Source organism: Schistocerca cancellata, chromosome 1 (genome assembly GCF_023864275.1).
Source record: "Schistocerca cancellata isolate TAMUIC-IGC-003103 chromosome 1, iqSchCanc2.1, whole genome shotgun sequence".
Taxonomy (NCBI): Eukaryota; Metazoa; Arthropoda; class Insecta; order Orthoptera; family Acrididae; genus Schistocerca; species Schistocerca cancellata.
Window position 1 is genome coordinate 333,008,262 of NC_064626.1, and position 20,162 is coordinate 333,028,423.

General features: G+C 40.7%; 1 protein-coding gene across 2 annotated transcripts in view; it reads left to right on the plus strand.

The window, feature by feature from the left end:
* The window catches only part of LOC126173353 (carboxypeptidase D-like), a 151,310-nt gene that overhangs the window by 116,207 nt on the left and 14,941 nt on the right, over positions 1 to 20,162 (plus strand). For both annotated transcript variants that reach the window (XM_049920950.1, XM_049920951.1), the window contains exons 5-7: positions 2,635 to 2,822; positions 18,281 to 18,448; positions 18,581 to 18,699. In XM_049920950.1, coding sequence (XP_049776907.1) covers positions 2,635 to 2,822; positions 18,281 to 18,448; positions 18,581 to 18,699 — 475 coding nt within the window. The remainder of the gene's footprint in view (positions 1 to 2,634; positions 2,823 to 18,280; positions 18,449 to 18,580; positions 18,700 to 20,162) is intronic.

Consider the following 20,162-nt stretch of genomic DNA (forward strand, 5'->3'; position numbering starts at 1 on the left):
AAATGGCCTGCCCGATCACTAGACCTCACTCCATGTGACTTTTTCTGTGGGGACACATTAAAAATCTTGTGTATGTATCACATCTACCAAATGATGTAACAGAGTTCCTGGAGAGAATATGGGAAGCGACTGCCACAGTTGATGATGCCACTCTGGAACACATATGGCAAGAACTCGATTACTGCATTGACATCTGCCAGGTCACTCATGGTTCACATATTGAATGTTTGTATAAAAAAACTTTCAGAGTTTCTCTTCAAAACGCAATTTGTATGACATCTGTACAGTGTTTAGTTCTTGTGCAATAAATAATTGAAAGTATTCCCAGACTTTATGTACACCCTGTACACAGAGTGTGCACCATCTCAGATGCAGAAAGTGTTTATGAGAACTTGAAGACCTCAGAACTGTATGCTAAAAAGTGATTACCTGGAGTGGCTTCTGTGCCCTTCCACTACAATGCAACCTGTGGAGATGGACGAGGTCACAGAGAAAGAGGTAGCTACTGCCTCTTCACTATACACTAGCATGCTGTTGGAAAAATTGGGTGCACACTGAAAAAGCACCAAGTAAGAAGTCTTTTACCTACCCATTAAACACAGGCATTATTGGGGAGCATCAAAGATGATCTCTGTGGAAGGCTGGTGTATATCAGACTCCAAGCCAGTGTGGCAAGACTTGTACCAAGAAAATAGTGTGCATCATCAAAGACTGATTCTGTGAACTTCAGTGGCACACCCAACTATTGTATCTCTACAATCTGATGGTCATAGAGCACTATTTGTCCAAGACTCATGCACTGTCATATGAACATTTCAGGATTTTAGTATCAACTTCCAAATCCTGAGGCAGTATCATTAGAGAGGCCATCAAAATACATGCCAGGGACAATCTCATCAACTGTGACTGCAGCTAGAATCCCAGTAAGGCTTGGGGACCAGCAATTGGTTTAATTAAGAAGGCACTCAGCAAGTACAACATTCTGGCAGCCTGCATGGACAGAGTAACAACACACATACTACAACAAAAAGTGCACCCTTCCAGGCAATACTGGCCGCAGGCTCTGATGCAGTCACCTTCTTGCCCACCAACATGCTCCTTCAGGTGTAGAATACATAGGGAATGGCTTGTAGGATGGGAGACATGTTGATGTATGCCCCTGGGAGGACAGTTCAACAGCATATCTGATTGCTGAAATATTGTGGCTGTTGTTCACTACACTTACGGGGTGAGAGGATTCACATTTTTACACAGTCTGGCACTGATTGATTAAAAAATACTGAAAATAACATCAGGCAACATAGTTTGTGTCTAGTTTACTGCTTGGCTCAGACTGTTCATTTTTATAGTAGGACACGAACTAACGGTGGCTCTGTACATCACACATATTTATAGATGGGAGTATGATTAAAGTAATAAATTGATTTACTTATTTTGAAGATTAACATAAAAAATAGCAAAATCAAGGACACAATAAGCAAAGAAGCATGACTAATTACAAGCTGCATAACTAGAAAAACGGCAAATTAATAGTTACTACTTTATGAGTATAATTTCTGTTTACACAGTGTTAGTTTCAAGAAAGTGATATTTTCCAAACTGAATAATTAATTAACTAACAAGATGCTGTAACTAAAGCAGCCATTTTTGGAATCAAATCTTTGAAAATAGGGTACTGAATTTTGGAAATAAGCACTACTTATAATTAGAATTTTTTAGATTACTAAAATTTTTAGTATGAGTAACTTTTGAAACATAAAGCTTTTGGAAAAAAGTAAAAAACTTGTTGAAAAGAGGAGAATGAAGGTTTTGAAATGAGCTATGCTACTTCAGCAATAAATAGCTTTTTTCTCACTGAAAATTTGAACTTCACACACTTTGTATGAACAATAAACATGAACATTCTTTTAAATGAAACATTTCTGTAATAAGCAAATATACTGTTGTCATCAGTGGTTTAAATCTATCCTGTGTGTAGCAAACTTTAATAAAAAAAAGACAAGACTAAGAAATTAGCTGTTTTGTGTAGCTGTCACACAAGTGCTCTTAACAAAATGGGATAAGAAGAATTAATGTCAGTGGTGGTATGACAACAAAACTAGTATAGTCCTACCTTACTCATGGAAAAGGAGGAGCAGATTAGTGTTTAGCATTCTATCAACAACAACATTGTTAGAGACAGCATAAACTCAGACTAGGGAGGGATGGACAAGGAAAGCGGCCATGTGCTTTAGAAGGAACCATCCTGACATTAGCCTTAAGCAATATAGGTAAATCACGCAAAACCTAAATCAGGATGACTGGACACATGGTTGAACTGTTGTCCTCCCAAATGTCAGTCTGTTACATACTCATTAAAATGTTGTCATATTTTAATACTGATGCCCAACTGGAAACCTGAGAGCTTTTCATCAGTTTCAATAGTATTTATTGTATTCATTGTTCTTATAATTTTAACAGCATCAGGGTAATATGATGTGCAACTGTTACTTACAGTTGAGAGTTTCAGTTTGCAGTTTACTGATTTTGTCAGTTAACACTGATATTACACTTCCGGATATCATTATTACAATCAATGCCCATATATTTCAAGGAGGAAAAGTTCTGATATAGCTTCAATTCTTATTAAAACAGGACCAACAAGAAAGATGTAGACCTCAACAGAAATTTCCCAGATGCATTCCGTAAAAACACACATCCAAGACAACCAGAGACTACAGCTATTATTAACTGGCTGGAACGTATACCATTTGTGTTATCTGCTTCCCTCCATGCTGGAGCTCTTGTGGCAAATTATCCATATGACAACACACCTGAAGACAGTAAGTTTACCATATAATTTCTTTCTTTGCATCAATGATTTTTTGACAGTCCAATTTCACTCTCTACAAATAAAAAAAGTATAATCAGAAAATAAGTTTCTTACTGTTATAACATTTTTATTGTGTAATACACATATGACAGTTAAGTACATCTAGACAGGTGAGTTCAGTATTGTTGTCTCCATAACTTCATGAATACCAAACCATTCATTACAACACTAATAAATTTTTCAAACATTTTGTTAACAACTTTAGATCACATTCCAGTGAAGGAAATCATACTCTGTTACTAGTATGTGTAATTGTGTGCAGTACACTGGAACTGTACTCAACAAATAGTATTTGAGACACCTGGTACCTAGATTTACAGTCATCTGGTATAAATATTGGGCTTGATGTCACACTTGTGTGACACTTCAGTTATAGAGAATGAATGTGTTTAATTCAAGACTTTGGTGCCATGCAGCAACTAACTGCTGGAGAAGACAACATAATAGTAGGAGTTGACACCCTAAAATACTGTGACAAATGCAGGATTTGTTATCCTGCCTATTATTACCTACAATTCCTAGAGTTCCATAGAATCAATTTACACAAAACAACAATTTTTGTGGACCATGTGGCAGCTTGCAACATATCCCATACTGAAACTTCCTGGCAGATTAAAACTGTATGCTGGACCGAGACTCAAACTCGGAAACTCTGTCTTCCAAAGGCTACCCAATCAGGACTCACAAGGAGTGTGTGGATGGGTCATCAGTTGTGCTTGGGTAGCTCATTCAGTAGAGCATTCGCCCACGAAAGGCAAAGAAACTGAGTTTGAGCCTCAGTTTGGCACACAGTTTTAATCTGTGAGGAAATGTCATATCAGTGCACACTCTGCTGCAGAGTGAACATTTAATTCTGTATCCCATCCTAATTATGAACTGTTTCTGAGCAAGATCCATGCATCATCTCTAGAGTCCCAGGCAATCTCAGTGGCATGAAAGAATACAGTATCTCAAAACCAAAGGAAGCTTGAGACAGTTTCCTCAGGAGACAAGTGCTTTTCATTTCATTTTTTCAGGGTAAATAACTTGTCACTTGACATTTCTTGACAGATAATGTGTACTAACATGGATGAAAAGTGAAGGAGACCTAGTCTTCTCACAAGAGGTATCATCCTTCTGTATGGCAGTGGAAGATTTCATTTGTAAACAGAAATTTTCACATTCATGATTATAAACCTGCAAACTCGAGCTAGTTGAAATGGAAAGAGAAATTTTAGAAAGAAACTGTAGGCATTATAATGGGACCCTTTTTGTCTCTAGTAACAGTGGGGATCTTCATGCAATGTAATGAAGAACAAACGTTAGGAAGCGTTAAAATGCAACTTTGTGCTCTGTAGATTCAGCTGTGTCCCTTACACATTTCCCATGCAGAGAATACAATTTACACATGTTTAATGACTTCTTAAACAGCATCTACCTGAAAATGATCTTTTATCCTTGAGATAAATACAGATTTCTAAGCTGAGTTCTGTTTCACATTTTCACTTACATGCCCATCTGCTCCTGAAACTCTCAATTAAATAGTGTAAAGTTCTCTTTACTGATTCAGTTGTTTGTGTTCAACCCAGGCTTTCCCAATATCTTATTAATGTTTACATTACAAATCTATTGAGAGCTCATATTTATTGATTTTTCTACATACCGGCAGTCCAGGCTGTCAGTCCTTCTCGCAACCTTTTTATCTCCATTTCAAGACTACTTTTATCATTGATTATAACTTCCCAAAGCATGTTCAAACAGTGCCAATTTCTATAGAAAGTGTAGTCACAATCTCTCCTCAGGTTCTATTATCCAACACTGTTCTGTCATGCTGAAGGTCTGACTGTTGTGACAGTGCCATGAGATTTAAAAGTGCCGCTATGTCAGTACACAAACACGGCGATACAGGTGCTCCGCAGCTCGGCTGAGCGCGGGAGCGCCACCTGGCTATGAACGGCGCCGGCCGCATGTCACGGCATGGCAGTTGAGTGACAGATACAGAGTTGGTAGCATGAAACCCACTATTGTTTCTACGTTTGTATATCCACGCAATTTATTAGTGAATTAAAGGTTATAACACTTTTTGGCGACGAGGTCGGATATTTTTTTTCCAGCATTGGAGTATTGCGTGTTCATGTCTGGGCAGACATGGAACAGCTTATGCAAGCACTCATTGAACAACAAACACAGCTGACGGCTGCTATTCAGGCGTTGTCGACGTCGCTTACTGATCGTCTGTCGTCCTCTTCTCCGCCTCCGTTCCCTCCTTACGACGAGGCCGCTGAAGACTGGGAGGATTATGAGAAGCATTTGCGGCAACACTTCTTGGCTTTCGGCATTGTCGACGCTCCGATGTGTAAGTCGTTATTTCTATCTTGGATTTCCCCACGGATCTATCAGCTGCTATCTCAGTTAGCACCTCTGCGGGAACCTGCCTCTCTGTCCTTCCAAGAAATGTGTGACTTATTGTCTAACTATTACCGGAAAAACACCCACGTCATTGCCGCCCGTGTGGCGTTCTACCGGTGTCGTAAACAGCCCCATCAATCTTACCGGGCTTGGACGGCGGAACTACACGGTCTGAGTAGGAAATGTCAGTTTGTCACGGACACTCATCATGAGTCTTATGCTGATTCAATGGTTAGGGATGCTATTCTACGGCTTGCTCCTGATAAAGAAGTTTGGAAACGTGCCCTACAACTGCCAAACCCGTCGTTGTTGGAAGTTCTAAGCATCGCTCAATCCTTTGAAGTGTCTCACGCTGCTGGCGCGCAAATAGACGCGTGGTGTGATGTGGGCGCTGTACAGTCAACTTTTGACACGGACTATTTGCCTGTTTCCCAGGAGAACGATGATGTGGCGGCGGTTCACTCGCGTAAACAATGTCGCGTTGGGCCGCAACGCTCGCAGCGAAAACAGCAACCACAGAAACAGGTTCGTTCCACCCTTCCTTCTTGTCCATGTTGTTTCGTACAGCATGACAGGGCCGCGTGTCCAAAACGTTGGGCCACGTGTAATTCATGTAGGAAAAAAGGCCACATTGCTTCTGTGTGTCAGTCCCCTCACGTTCCTGTCGACGAGGGCGAGGCATCGGACATGGATGTTAACTGTGTGCTTTCTCAAACAAATAAGTTGTTTGTTACTGTTCGTGTTCTGGATAAAGACATTTGCATGCAAGTGGACACTGGCTCTGCAGTAACTCTCATTAATTCTCGCACGTATTTGGAGTTGGGCTCCCCTCCCTTGTCTCCAGTTAAGCGAAATCTGAGAACTTATAATAAACAGAAAATTCCTATCGTTGGCCAGTTTGATGCTTCCACTGCTTACAAGTCTGTTGTTCGACCCCTCATGTTTTATGTGGTGGATCATGTGGGCACTGAAAATCTGTTCGGTTATGATGTTTTCCAGTTGTTTGGGTTCTCCATTGATGATGATGTGCACCTCATATCTGAGGATATTCCGTATCCACAGCTGGGTGGATTGTGTTCTGAATTCTCGTCCATGTTCTCTGCTGGTCTGGGTCGTGCCAAGGATTTTGAAGCCCACATTACTCTTAAACCTACAGCTCGCCCTAAGTTTTTCTGGGCACGCCCTATTCCGATGGCGTTGCGTGCACCTGTCAAGGCTGAGATAGACAGGTTAACAGCTTCAGGGATTCTCCTTCCTGTTACCTCCAGTGAATGGGCATTGCCAATTGTGGTGGTTTCTAAACCCAACGGGAGTCTGCAATTGTGTGGCGATTTTAAAGCCACTGTCAACGCTCAGAGCCTCATTGACACTTATCCTCTTCCCCATCCTGAGGAGTTATTTACCAAGCTCGCTGAGGGCCAGTTCTTTTCCAAACTTGACTTATCGGAGGTGTACCATCAGTTGCCGTTGGATGCGTCTTCCAAGGAATTTCTCGTCATCAACACTCCTTGTGGGTTGTATCAGTACCAGCAGTTACCATTTGGTGTCACTAGCGCGCCGGCCATTTTTCAGTGGTTTTTGGAACAGCTCACGGCTTCCGTTCCTGGCTGCATCAACTACCTGGATGACATTGTTGTCACGGGGGCCTCCACTGAGGAGCACCTTCGCAATTTGCATTCATTATTTCGGGTTCTGCATTTGGCTGGGTTGAAGTGCAATCTTCCAACCCTCCATTGTGTATCTTGGTTTCCACTTGTCCCGTGAAGGTATACGTCCTCTACATCAGCACGTTGCGGCCATCGCGCTCTCCCCTGGCCGTCTACGGTCAAAGAACTTCAGGCGTTTCTAGGCAAGATTGCTTATTATCACAAATTCATTCCATCCGCGGCAGCGGTGGCTCATCCTCTGCATCAGCTGTTATGCAAAAACGTTCCTTTCTGTTGGTCCGATGAGTGTGAGCAGGCTTTTGTTCGCCTGAAGGCTCATTTGCTGTCGGCGCCTTGTCTTGCCACCTTCCGTCCGGGTCAGCACTTGGTTCTGGCGACTGACGTGTCACAGTATGGCCTAGGGGCTGTTCTCGCCCATCGGTATGAGGATGGGTCGGAACGACCCATCGCCTATGCTTCACAGACCCTCAACGATGCCCAACGGCGTTACTCTCAAATCGAAAAGGAGGCGCTCGCTATCATTTATGCTCTAAAAAAGTTCAGCGTTTCTTTGTATGGTTCTAAGTTTCACCTCATCACCGACCACAAGCCGCTGGTCTCTCTGTTCAGCCCTTCGGCGTCGCTTCCGGATAAGGCGGCTCACCGCCTGCAACGTTGGGCCTTATACTTGTCTCGTTTTCACTATAAGATTCACTATTGCCCCACGGCCCAGCGCACCAACGCTGCCACGTTGTCGCGTTTGCCGATGGGCCCCGACCCGGTTTTCGATCGAGATGAACTACTCTGTTTCCACATTGATGAGGAAGAACGTCGTGCGGTCGAGGGTTTTCCACTTACAGGTTTGCAGGTCACGTCGGCTACTGCGTGGGACCCGGTCCTGCGTCAGGTGATTGGTTTTGTTCAACGGGGTTGGCCGGACAGGACCAAGGGCCGGGCATCGGATCCCCTTCGCAACTACCATGCCTTCCGCCTTCGTCTGTCTGTTCGTGAGGGTGTTGTTCTTCTGGCCACGGATGGCACATCTCCACGGGTCGTGGTGCCAGCTTCTCTTCGCAAAGATGTTCACAAACTATTGCATGAAGGTCACTGGGGGATTTCTCGGACTAAGTCCCTGGCCCGCCGGCATGTTTATTGGTCCGGTATCGATTCAGACATCTCCCACATGGTCGCTGCATGTGGTCAGTGTGCTCAACAACTGGCTGCACCCAGTACAATGCCCTCTCCGTGGCCTGATCCGGCGCAGCCATAGGAACGGGTGCACGCTGGCTTTGCTGGCCCCTTCCTCGGCACTTATTGGCTACTGTTGATTGATGCCTTCTCGAAGTTTCCGTTTGTGGTTCGATGTCCATCGCCCACCACTGCGGCGACGACGTTGGCTTTGTCCAAAATCTTAGTGCTAGAAGATCTTCCCTCCATGATTGTCACAGACAATGGCCCTCAGTTCTCTTCGCAGGCCTTCCATGATTTTTGTGCTGGACAAAGGATTCATCATGTTACAGCACCGCCCTTCCATCCCCAATCGAATGGGGAGGTCGAGCGCCTTGTCCACACTTTCAAAAGCCAGATGAAAAAATTCCTTACTGATTTTTCTACCGATGACGCTCTGTTGCAATTTCTGAGTTCTTATCGCTTTACGCCTCTGGGTGATCGCAGCCCTGCTGAACTCTTGCATGGCCGCCAACCGCGCACTCTACTGCACCTGCTTCACCCTGTCAGGGTTAGTACTGTGTCCCCTAGTGTGGGAAAATACTCGGTGGGCACGGACGTGTGGGCACGAGGGTATGGATCTCGCCCTAAATGGATTCCAGGGGTGGTCAAGGCTCTTCGCGGCCGCCGGCTTTGTGAAATACGTACGGACGATGGCATGGCTGTTCGTCATTACGACCAGATGCGCCCACGAGTGGTGGCCACGCCGGTGCCACTACCCCTTCTTTCGGCTCCACCAGCCCGAGAAGCCAGTCCTGTCGCTGCTGCCGATCTCCTGTGCGTGTCGCTGCAGCCAACGTCGCTGCCGCTTCCGAGTACGCCGGAACCGGCCCTAGTCGCGACGCCGCCTTCTCCGGGACCCATCTCGCTGGAGCACACCCCCAGGTCCACGACACCTATGGATGCTGCTCCGGAGTTTTCACCCATCATCTCGTCCAGGAGGCATGTTCCACGCACAAGCTTCCGTCCTGGACATTTTCGACCATATTCTCGTGTTTCTCTGCGGGATCTTCTCGGGGTGTCCCAAGAGGCCATGGATGTCTCCGCACTGTCCGTGTCTTCAAGGAAGTGAGTGTCTTTTTTTTTTCAAGGGGGGAAAAGTGTTGTGACAGTGCCACGAGATTTAAAAGTGCCGCTACGTCAGTACACAAACACGGCAATAGAGGCGCTCCACAGCTCGGCTGAGCGCGGGAGCGCCACCTGGCTATGAACGGCGCCGGCCACATGTCACGGCACGGCAATTGAGTGACAGATACGGAGTTGGTAGCATGAAACCCACTATTGTTTCTACGTTTGTATATCCATGCAATTTATTAGTGAATTAAAGGTTATAACACTGACAAACCAATTTAGTACTGTCCACAATCACACAGTATTTTGGAAACATTAGGAGCTCAGTGGCATTTACAAAATACCATGCGAACCTGAACTACATTATGTTAGGCATATCTCCATATGATAGAATGACACCAGATTGAAGTATCATGCCCAGGAAAAGCAATGATAGCTGTATAAGCTCTCAAAATGCACATAAAAATGTATTTGATGAAACTACTACCATAATGAGGCTTAATGATTTCTGGGTTATTGAAACAAAAGAAGCTATTAAGACCATAATCTCTAGTAACACTTTCAAGAAAGATGTTTCAGGCACAACGTGGTACCTGACCATCATGTGGGATGGCAGATGCAAGATGAAAATATGGCTTTATATGATTTCAAATTGAGCACCAGTAATGTCACTGCTATATAAGAATGAGACTATCCATTATACAGAGTGCGTTCCATAAGTAATGCGACCAATTTTTTTCTGGTGCAACGGTACACCATAGCATGTTGTAACTGGCTGGGCTAAGTGGAGGCAGGTGTTAGCTTCAAAACACTCTTTACCTCATTTGGCTGCGAGCTGCTGGAGTCAGGACGTGCATTTCCGTCAACCCTGTTTTGAGTTTAAGTAACACGGTACGATGGATCATTCTGTAGAGCAATGGTACACTATCAAATTTTGCTTTAAACTTGGGAAGTCTGCCACCGAAACATTTTCATTACTTCAGCATGCCTTTGGGTCTGATTGCTTGTCTAAATCATAAGTTTTCCGATGGCACAAGTCATTCCTGGAGGGCCGAGAGGAGATCACTGACTAACCTCCCAATGGACAGCCATCAACCGCACGAGTCAACAAAAATGTGATGCGTATGCACGATTGTTAGAACTCTGACAGACAGCTGAGGCTTCTATTGATAGCACAAACTTTAAACATGTCAAAAACAACCGTTTTCTGCATTGTGACTGAAGATTTGAACATGAGAAAGGTGTGTGCCAAACTCGTCCCAAAAGTGTTGACCAACAAAACAAGCATATGCGAGTGCTTCGGTGCCAAGAAATGTTGGAAATGTGTGAAAATGATCCTCATTTTTTAAACTCAGTTATCACTGGTGATAAATGGTGGATTTTTGAGTATGACCCTGAGACAAAAAGGCAGAGTTCAGAGTGGCACACCCCATCGTCGCCTCATCCCAAGAAGGCATGCATGAGCAAGTCCAGGATCAAAACCATGCTCATTGTCTTCTTTGACATCAGAGGCACTGTCCACCATGAATTTGTACCTACTGGGACTACAGTGAACTCAGCTTTCTACTTGGAAGTGCTCAAAAGACTGAAAAGGAGGGTCTCACAGTGCTGAAACGACATCAAGGACATGTGGAAAGTTCACCACGACAACGTGCCAAGTCACAGTGCCTTTATTGTCAACGACTTCCTGGCCAGGACAAGACCCCATTGGTTCCCCAGCCTCCCTGCAGTCATGACTTGGCTCCCACTGACTTTTTTTTTGTTTCCTCGGTTAAAAGTTGTCATGAAAGGAAAACATCGGGACACGATTGAAAGCATCCAGGTGCATGTTAAATCAGCTCTAAACGACATTCCGGAAAAGGCATTCCAGGATGCCTTCTAGGCATGGAAACACCACCTGCAGAAGTGTATCAATGCAAGAGGGTGCTATTTTGAAATTTTTGGTTATTTGTGTGAATGAATTCAATAAATGACTTTTTATGAATTTGGTCGCATTACTTATGGAACACACCTTGTAAGAAAAGTTGATTTGGTGAAGCATATGATAAAAGTTGAAGAATGTGTTTTGAACATTTATTCAAATAATGCATGAATCAGGGATGGCATTTGACAAGATGATTGTACAAAACATTCTTCAACAACCACCAAATTGGTGAGTAGAAGTGATGAGAGGATTGATCCAAGATTTTCCTCATTTCTCTGGTTTGACCCATTACTATGTAACTATGGCAACTGGACTTCATTTGTAACTCTATGACTTGATGCTCCACTGTGTTGTGCCCCCTGTAGTTTGAGTAGGTACCAACCTCTGGATAGGACATTTCTTCAATCTTGTAATTTCATAATTCTTTTTCCTCTCTGATAGCCCAGAAAATGGTAGTTCTTGTCGACTAGTGCATCTGGTTTCATAGATATAATATAGACATACCCTCCTATGCTGCAGCATGTTCTTTAGAGTCTAATACAACTACTCTGCCCTGTAAAATTGGATGCATTCTCAGCTAGACTTGATAGGTCTTGTTTCTCTGAGACAAATAGTAAACAATATTGCAAGTAATGGGGGGGGGGGGGGGGCAGTATGTGAATTGGGTGTCATTGTGGGAATTGGGATGGATGTCAGGCAGGTGAGTTTCACTTATGTTCACACTGTGCTGGGTGCTCAGACTGTCTGTTTCTGTAGCTTGATAAGAGCTGTGCAACGAAGCAACACAGAAATATTGGAGGTTCTATTACGATTATATTCTTATAAGGCTCACATTCGCCATATCTACAAAACAGCACTAAAATTGTCACTACGACAAGAAAATGATTGATTTCCCAAGAATGGCCTGACAATTAAGTAACCAGTTAGTGTAGTATTTGCTAAAGCCACAGTGTTTCTCCCTGAATTTGATGATTCTAAATCTGTGGTTTAGCAAAATTACAACCAATCATTTCCAGGAGTACTTGAAAATTCTCTGATGAATTAAAATTCAGTACCCCCCTCCCTTGCCCCTTACGGATTACTATAATGATGGATAGTGTGAATCATTTCTCCTTATAGTACCATATTATATTTAAAAATATTTTCAAATTGTAACTGAATGTTGACAACAAAGTTCATAGGAGAGTAAATAAACTGTGAGATTGTTGTCAGGATGCCTGAATGTTTGAAGAGTTACCTGCAAGAGGTTCTGATGTGGACACCACGTATTATCCTTACTACCTACTTCTTTGCAACATAAACTTTTTCTCCTCGATGATGAGCTACCTTAGAATATGATACCATGAGACATTATTGAATGAAATAGGGAAAGTAACTCGAATTTTTGACATTTTCATCTCCAAAACTCTGATACCTACTGAATGCAAAAGTTGCAGAGCTTACACTTTTAGGAAGATCTGTAACATCTGACTTCCAGTTCAGATTCTTTCCATATAAAAACATAACAATTTAGAATATTCTGTTTAATTTATTGATTTACCCACACGTATCTAAATTCAGTGACACACAATTTGCTACCAGCCAGTTATTTATTTTCAAGAAAATACAATTTACATTTTCAAGTGTTGCAGTTACCCAATTAGGAAAGTTGCCATTCACCATATAGCGGAGATGCTGAGTCACAGAGAGGCACCACAAAAAGACTCTCACAATTAAAGCTTTCGGGCACTGGCCTTCATCAACAATAGACACAGATATGCACACACATAAACACTCATGCAAACACAACTCACACATATGACTGCAGTCTCAGGCAACTGAAGCCACTCTGCAGTGTCATTTCAGTTGCCTGAGACTGCAGTTGTGTGTGAGAGTTGCATATGCATGATTGTGTGTATTTGTGTGTGTATGTTTGTCTATTGCTGACCAAGGCCAATGTTTTTCCTATCTGTGACTCAGCATCTCCGCTATATGGTGAGTGGCAACTGTTCTTCTCACAATATTGTTACATTCCATCTTGGATTTCCCATTCTTTGATTTGAGTTACTCAATTACAACTGAATATAATACTTGAAACATCAGCAATGAAAACTATTTCTGCTTCTTGCATATAATCAACTGCTTTATCACTTGAAATGTCAATGCTAATCTTGTGAGCTGCTTTAAAGAACTGATTATACCTTGGCTACTTGACTGCTATCATTTACTATTTGGCTGTTTTCTTAAATAACAAAGTCCTCATACATTTTAATTAATGTTTCAGTTTCCCTTTCAAATGTTGCCCACACAGATTAGTTATTTGTTTTCTTGATTTCACACATTACATAGAGATTTATTTTATTTTTAATTAGTTTTCTTAACACAGCTCAGCATTTCTTGTAATATGTAATCAGTTCTACTTCTCCATATATTATAACCGTTTCAAACAATTTCCTTTTCCTTGTCCAGTCTAGGGCTTTTTCGATGTCTTGTTAGTACCATGCATTACTCTTTTCTTGGGAATACAGCTATTAAAGTTTGACAGAAACTCATCTGTAAATAGAATGAATTTGAAATTGACATCTGTCACAATATATAAATCCCTCCAATCAGATTCCTGTAAGATTCTCTTCAAACATTCTGTTGTCTATTCATTAAAAACTGTAACTGTTTTCCTTGATACCATATTGTTGTAATTATATAAGTTGTTTAGTATGCCTAGTGTTGGCTCATGATCAAGATGACCATTCACTACTGCATAAACTTTTGTATCAGTGATTAAATATCCACTTACAAAAATTCAGGTTATTAGTATACTGCTTCCCTGTGTGTACACATTTGACAACTGTTTATTAGTGTACTAATTTCTTTATGTTCCAAATATCACACGGTGATCAAAGACATGCACTAGCCACAACAAGATAATTTTTGATTTTGTCTTCAGCCTGGGATGCTGCATTTGCACTTTTGAACCAGTCTGCAGAAGGACAGGACATAACAGCCATCTGGAGAAACTTATCTGGTGGTTCTATACTTTAATTTTTTACAGCATGATGTAGTGCACATTAGTGACCACATTATTATTTCACATTTCTGTTTTAACTGGCACTACAGTAACGCCATATTGTTGTGGTTTTAGTTTTTTTTGCTGCTTAAGTTGGTGTAGACTTTCACAAGCAAGAAAACACAAACTTTTTAGTGACAGTATCACAGAGGAGTGTTTTTTATTTTGGTCATTATGGCACCTTGTTTCTAATTTAAGTCACAGGCCTTGTTGTGTGTTTGCACTTCCATGCTTTAAATTATTTATAGTGCCTTGAGTGCTGTCACTTTACATTGTTCCTAACCAGCTGCATGTGTGTGATTTGTCTTGGTGTGTTTAGCCTTCATAGCAGGTAATTAGGGATCAAGAAAAATATTTGTTTCGTTAGAATCAGAAAAACTCCTAGGTCAGTAGCTGGACAATGTCACATTGTTAAATACCAAATCACATTAATTTATTATACACAATATTTTAATAAACATTCAATAATTTTTCACAGGTGTCACTTTCTCAAGTTGCTACCACTTTTGTAAACAATATTCTGTTATATGCACAAATTGACGCAATTGACGACATCCAAACAATTTGTATTGTTATACAGACAAATGAATGTATCAATCAATCAAATATTGGAATGAACACATGAGTGTACTCAGAAGTCTGTGTTCCTCCTCATCAGAATGTAAGTGGGTATGTGCACACTCAAACATGCTGCGGAGGGAGGGGGGAGGGAGGGAGGGGAGGGGACTTATAAGAAGAATAAGAGTGCTTATGACAGAACTGCAGTTTCCTGACAATGTAACTGTATTAAGAAACAACTTTAGCAAGGTACCACTGCATATGTGATAATCTGAAACCTTTACATTTTCATATACAATGTAGCTCTTATATATTCTACAGAACATGAATATAACATCTGTAAAACATAAATAAAACTTCTGAATAATATTTTGGGTATAGCACTTTCTAATATTCATTCTTGGGAATATTTTTCAAAACAGTAGTAAAAATGGTGAATGGAACTATAAAACTGCTGCATATGTTTGTGTAAGATTACTGAGCATTGTACCTTGTATATTGTCTCCTCAACTGATCAGTAAATAAATATTGATAATTTTTTGAAATAACCAAACTGACACTACCCAAATGTAAACTGTAGTCAATGCACAGTTACTTCCACGAACTCAAAAATGAGAATCAGCTTGCATTTTGTACTGCTCATTATTTTGCCCAAAATGAAATCAATTCACTACAGTGACTTCAAGCAGTCTAACAAATTTATAGATGTGACAATATTACTACAGGCTGTTTAGCCATGTCAGCTGTAACTAGCAGAGACTAACTTTGATGGTAGCTTAACAGTAATTGACAATAGAAGACATGATAAACCAGAAGAATTATCACAGTTGTAACTAGACAGAAACAGAGGTAGACTGAACTCATAGGTGAGCTAGCAATATGAATTCCAGATTGTGAATGATGACTGCCTAACAACTGGACTTCACTGTGACCTAACGTTGACTTTCAATGGTGCTTCCTTAAAAAAGCAAGTCTATTAGTTTCTTCAGTTATTGGCTGTATATTCTTCTAATGGCTCTGATCTTGGGTCTTACTTTGATGGGTATATTTTTAGACATGCTCATTTCTCCTTGGTTTTCTAACAAAGACCCCAAAGATTATTCTAGAACCAAAATATTGTATTTGAAATATTTAATTAACTACGCTATCATGCTTTCTCAGGAATCATATATATCTTCACTAACAGATAATTTAGGGCTGTAAAATGTCAATTATGAATCTTCAAAAGTTTTACACACTGTTTCTTTTGACAACAGCACTTTTAAATAGTAAGATTTCCTAAAGTAAAAATTTTTGAAAGAAGATAAAATTTTTATTACACTGAAGGAAAATAGGGCTTTAAAATTATGTATCATTACTACTTCTGAAACAAACACTTATTAGTGGTTAAACTCTCAAGTGGATATGAATCTTAATAATTAATATTTCCCTAAGTATAATGATTCTATACATAATATTTATGTGACTGTAATCAGTCAAACATAAGTCACTCTCTAAACAAGTACTAGAAAAATATATTTCATAAAATAATTTTGACATTTCAGGTAAATACTGTGTATGTATCAGTTAAGAAAAAGAAGGGAAAAATATTTGTATTAGCAGTGATAACAGTGATAGCAAAAATATTCTATCCTGCTATGTTTGAAGTTGTCAATTGATATTGCACAAAATGCACTGCAGGTCATTAAAAGTGAAACACCAGGATTAATAACAAAATGACAGTAGGAAGAATACATTATTAAATTTTTTGGTGATTTGGAGTCATACAAGGTGTGAAAATTAGTGCAAAGAGCTACACCTGTGGCAGCATCAACAAGTCTAACCCAGCTGAGCATTGAGACCAAATGAGCTTGGTTGAGAAATATGAGTACATCATTCTTTGCTTCTTAAACTCTACACTAAAGTACATCAGTCATGGTGGCTGGCCAGTATAAGCATGCCATACTGTCAGCAATTCATGACCAGATGTTTTCCATAGGTGAGAGATGTGCAGAGCACGCTGTTCAGAGCAACAGTTGAACACTCTCTGTGTTGCAGAAGGTCAGGACAGTATGGCCAACATGTGGAGACATTGAAGATAGGGCACAGCCTCTGACCTCCTCATCATGTCAGAAACGTAACAGCTATGTAGATCAGAGGTAACTGTGTTGAGTAAATAGCCAATCAGCAATCCACGAACATATGTTTTCATTAGTTCAGAGATCTGGAGAATGCACTGGCCAGGACAACAGTTGAAAATACTCCATTTTGAGGTAGGTCAGGACAGCATGAGCAACATTCAGTCTTGCAATATCTTGTTGAAATATACAACATCATGGAGAACTGGAAGATGAGGCAGAGCCTCTGGTCTTAACATGTCATAAATGTAATGGCTGCTATCGAAATTATTGACTGTGCAATGCGGAGATGATAGTGGATGTCAAATGAAACACCTTTCAGCCTTCTAGTTTCAAAGCTTATATTATTTGGCAACCAGTTTCAGCGTTTTACTACACTATATTGAGGCTGAACCTGGTTGCCAAATAAAATAAGGTTTGAAACTAGATGGCAAAAAGGTGTTTCATTTGACATTCTGTATTGAACAACTGAGTCCCACAACCATCTCTAAAAAGATTGACATACAGGTGCTGGGGCAATATAACAATGATGAATACAAGCTGGCAATGTTCATTCTCTTCAGTCTCTCCTCAAATGCATACCTCCATTGTGATGCTATAAACAATATGAAGACATGTGAAAAAACAATGTGATGCCATTCCTTAGCCAATTCTGTAGTTGGAGGCACCACTGTCTACTGCTGCATCAAGAGAGTGCAACAGTGATCACCATGCTGACAGTCCTTGGTGCTCTAGATGTCATTGCACAGTCCATGTAAACAAATATCTGGTTCCAAACAGGCCCACATCCTGAGCCAAGGTAAATGATCTGACTGTACACTACTGTAAGGCTAGGCAAACAACATCTCTCTCTGCAGTTCCTGAACGAGAAACACGCTGTTGAATTTTTCCCTCTGTGCAGAATGTGGACAGTGTTCCCCCTCCCTACTTTTTGCAGTTGTGCTGAAACATTAATCAGTCACACATCCAAGCATGTACTTCACTTCATGCTATTTTTGTGTTTGTTGCCTCCCACCTTCATGATGGTGCAGTTTCAATGACCAGCAATGAAATGTCAATTTTAAGTTAAAATACGTTTAGAAATAGCATCATTCAGTACAAAATTTATCCTGGAAGCATCCATTTGGATATGAGCCACATGTGAATTTTTAAGGATGTTAGAGGAAAGAACTACAAAACAAAACTACCAAATAATTGACAGAACAGATACACAGGAACAAATTAGGAGTATATAATAGCAGACAAGGAAACTTTGTGGCACTTTTATACATAGATATTCAAACTTGTTATGAGTATGCCCAGAGATTGAATATAGTGTAACAGGAAATAAATATGCCTGAAGAGTGACCTGTGCCCGTCTATACTAGCTCTTTCTGATACTCACTTTCAGAGACCCTGCTAACATTATTAACATATTTAATTTTGATTTTATAGTTACTGGACGTATGCATGAGGAATCTCCAACTCCTGATGATGATGTTTTTAAATACATAGCATACAAGTATGCTGCCACTCATCCCACAATGCATAATACCCACTGTGATAGATATAAAGTATTTGAACATGGAATAACTAATGGGGCAGCATGGTATCCTCTTACAGGTATGTGAAATTGTTGAAAATATTTTTCTATGAAAATGTACATGATACATCAATATTTTATGTTGTTTGCGCACTGGAAAACATCACAAAACAGTGTATAAATTGAAATGACATGTATAACTTTTTCAACAGGTGGCATGCAAGATTACAATTATTTTAAGCATGACTGTTTTGAAATTACACTGGAACTGTCATGCTGCAAATATCCAAGAGCAAGTCAATTGGAGGGATTGTGGAATAGCAACAAGGAGGTTAGTTGCAATAAAATGGTGTTCTAAAATTTTATGATAATTTTTATGCTGACCTGTGTCAGTATCACAAACCATTACTTTAATAACTCATGGTTGCAAACTACTGGCATGAATTATCTGCTGAAGGACAGAACTGTAGAAAACCAATCTGAGAAACGATAATATTGGGTTCAGGTGAAACATGGGAGTACATGAGGAATTACTGAATGTACAATCTTAGGATAAAGGAAGAAAAAGTTTTTGACAATCTAAGCTTGAAAACATTTATTGAAATTCTGAAGTCATTAGGAATGAAAGGTAATAAGTAAGCTTTAGAGAAACCATACAAAAATTTTATGAGTTGGAGTGTATTAAAAGGAGATAGTAACACAGAGAAGAGTGTCCTTTGTCCACATCGTCCCTTCACTACTCTGACTCTAGCACTACAGAGCTATCCATTCTACCAACACACCCACTAGTCTCTCTTTTTTCCATTCCTCTATCTGTCTCCTTTTCTGCTCCCTCCTATCCCCCTCCTCTTCCTCCCCCCCCCCCCAACACACACACAAACCACCCAATTGCACCTAGCAGCACTACCCTGCCCCCACCACCTCCCTGCATGCTCCCACAAGGAGCACCACACCCTCCCCCACCCAAATCCTGCTATCCCTCCCCCTCCCCATCCCCACCCCAGCCACTGCCTTACCCTCACTACTGAAATTTCTCACAGTCCATCTTCAGTGACCAGAGACAATTTGTGCTTGTGCAATGTGTGTGTGTTTTGTACATTAAAAGAAAGCCTTTTGACTGAAAGCTCACATAAATAGCAGTCTTTCTGTTGTGCTTGTCTGCAACTCAACCTTTCCTCTATATGTTGAATAGCAATCTACCCTTGTCATAATATTGCCATTCATAAGAGTGAAACAGAATAGTAACTTATTGCCCATTTAATTCAGTCATTAAATTGGACAATGAAAAAGGAAAGGGATTAATGTTCAAGAAGAAGAAATAATTATAATACTGTCAAAGCCATGAAAGGACTTTGAAGTGCAGTTAAATGGAATGAATAATCCTCTTGAAAACATATTATAAGATTGAAAATCATCTATGTCTATATCCACAGAAATACTGGGCAAGCCACCTGACAGTATATGGCAGAGGGTACTTCTGGCACCACTAACTCTTCCCTCCCTACCCTGTTCCACCCAGGAATGGCATGTGGGAAGAATGGTTGTTAGTAAGCCTCTGTATTTTCACCATGGTAATTTCATGAGATGTATGCAGGAGGAAGTAATATCTTTAAAAGTGATACAAGGGTTATGCTGCAAGAATTAGATGCTGGAGGAATTAGGTAGCAAATGAGAAGCTGAAAGTAACAGCGATTTTTGCAGTTTGGGCAATAAAATAACTGACAATAACAGAAGGATTGCTGAAGATTAACTGGATGTATCGGCTATCCAATTGAGAGTTATAGAATCAAATTG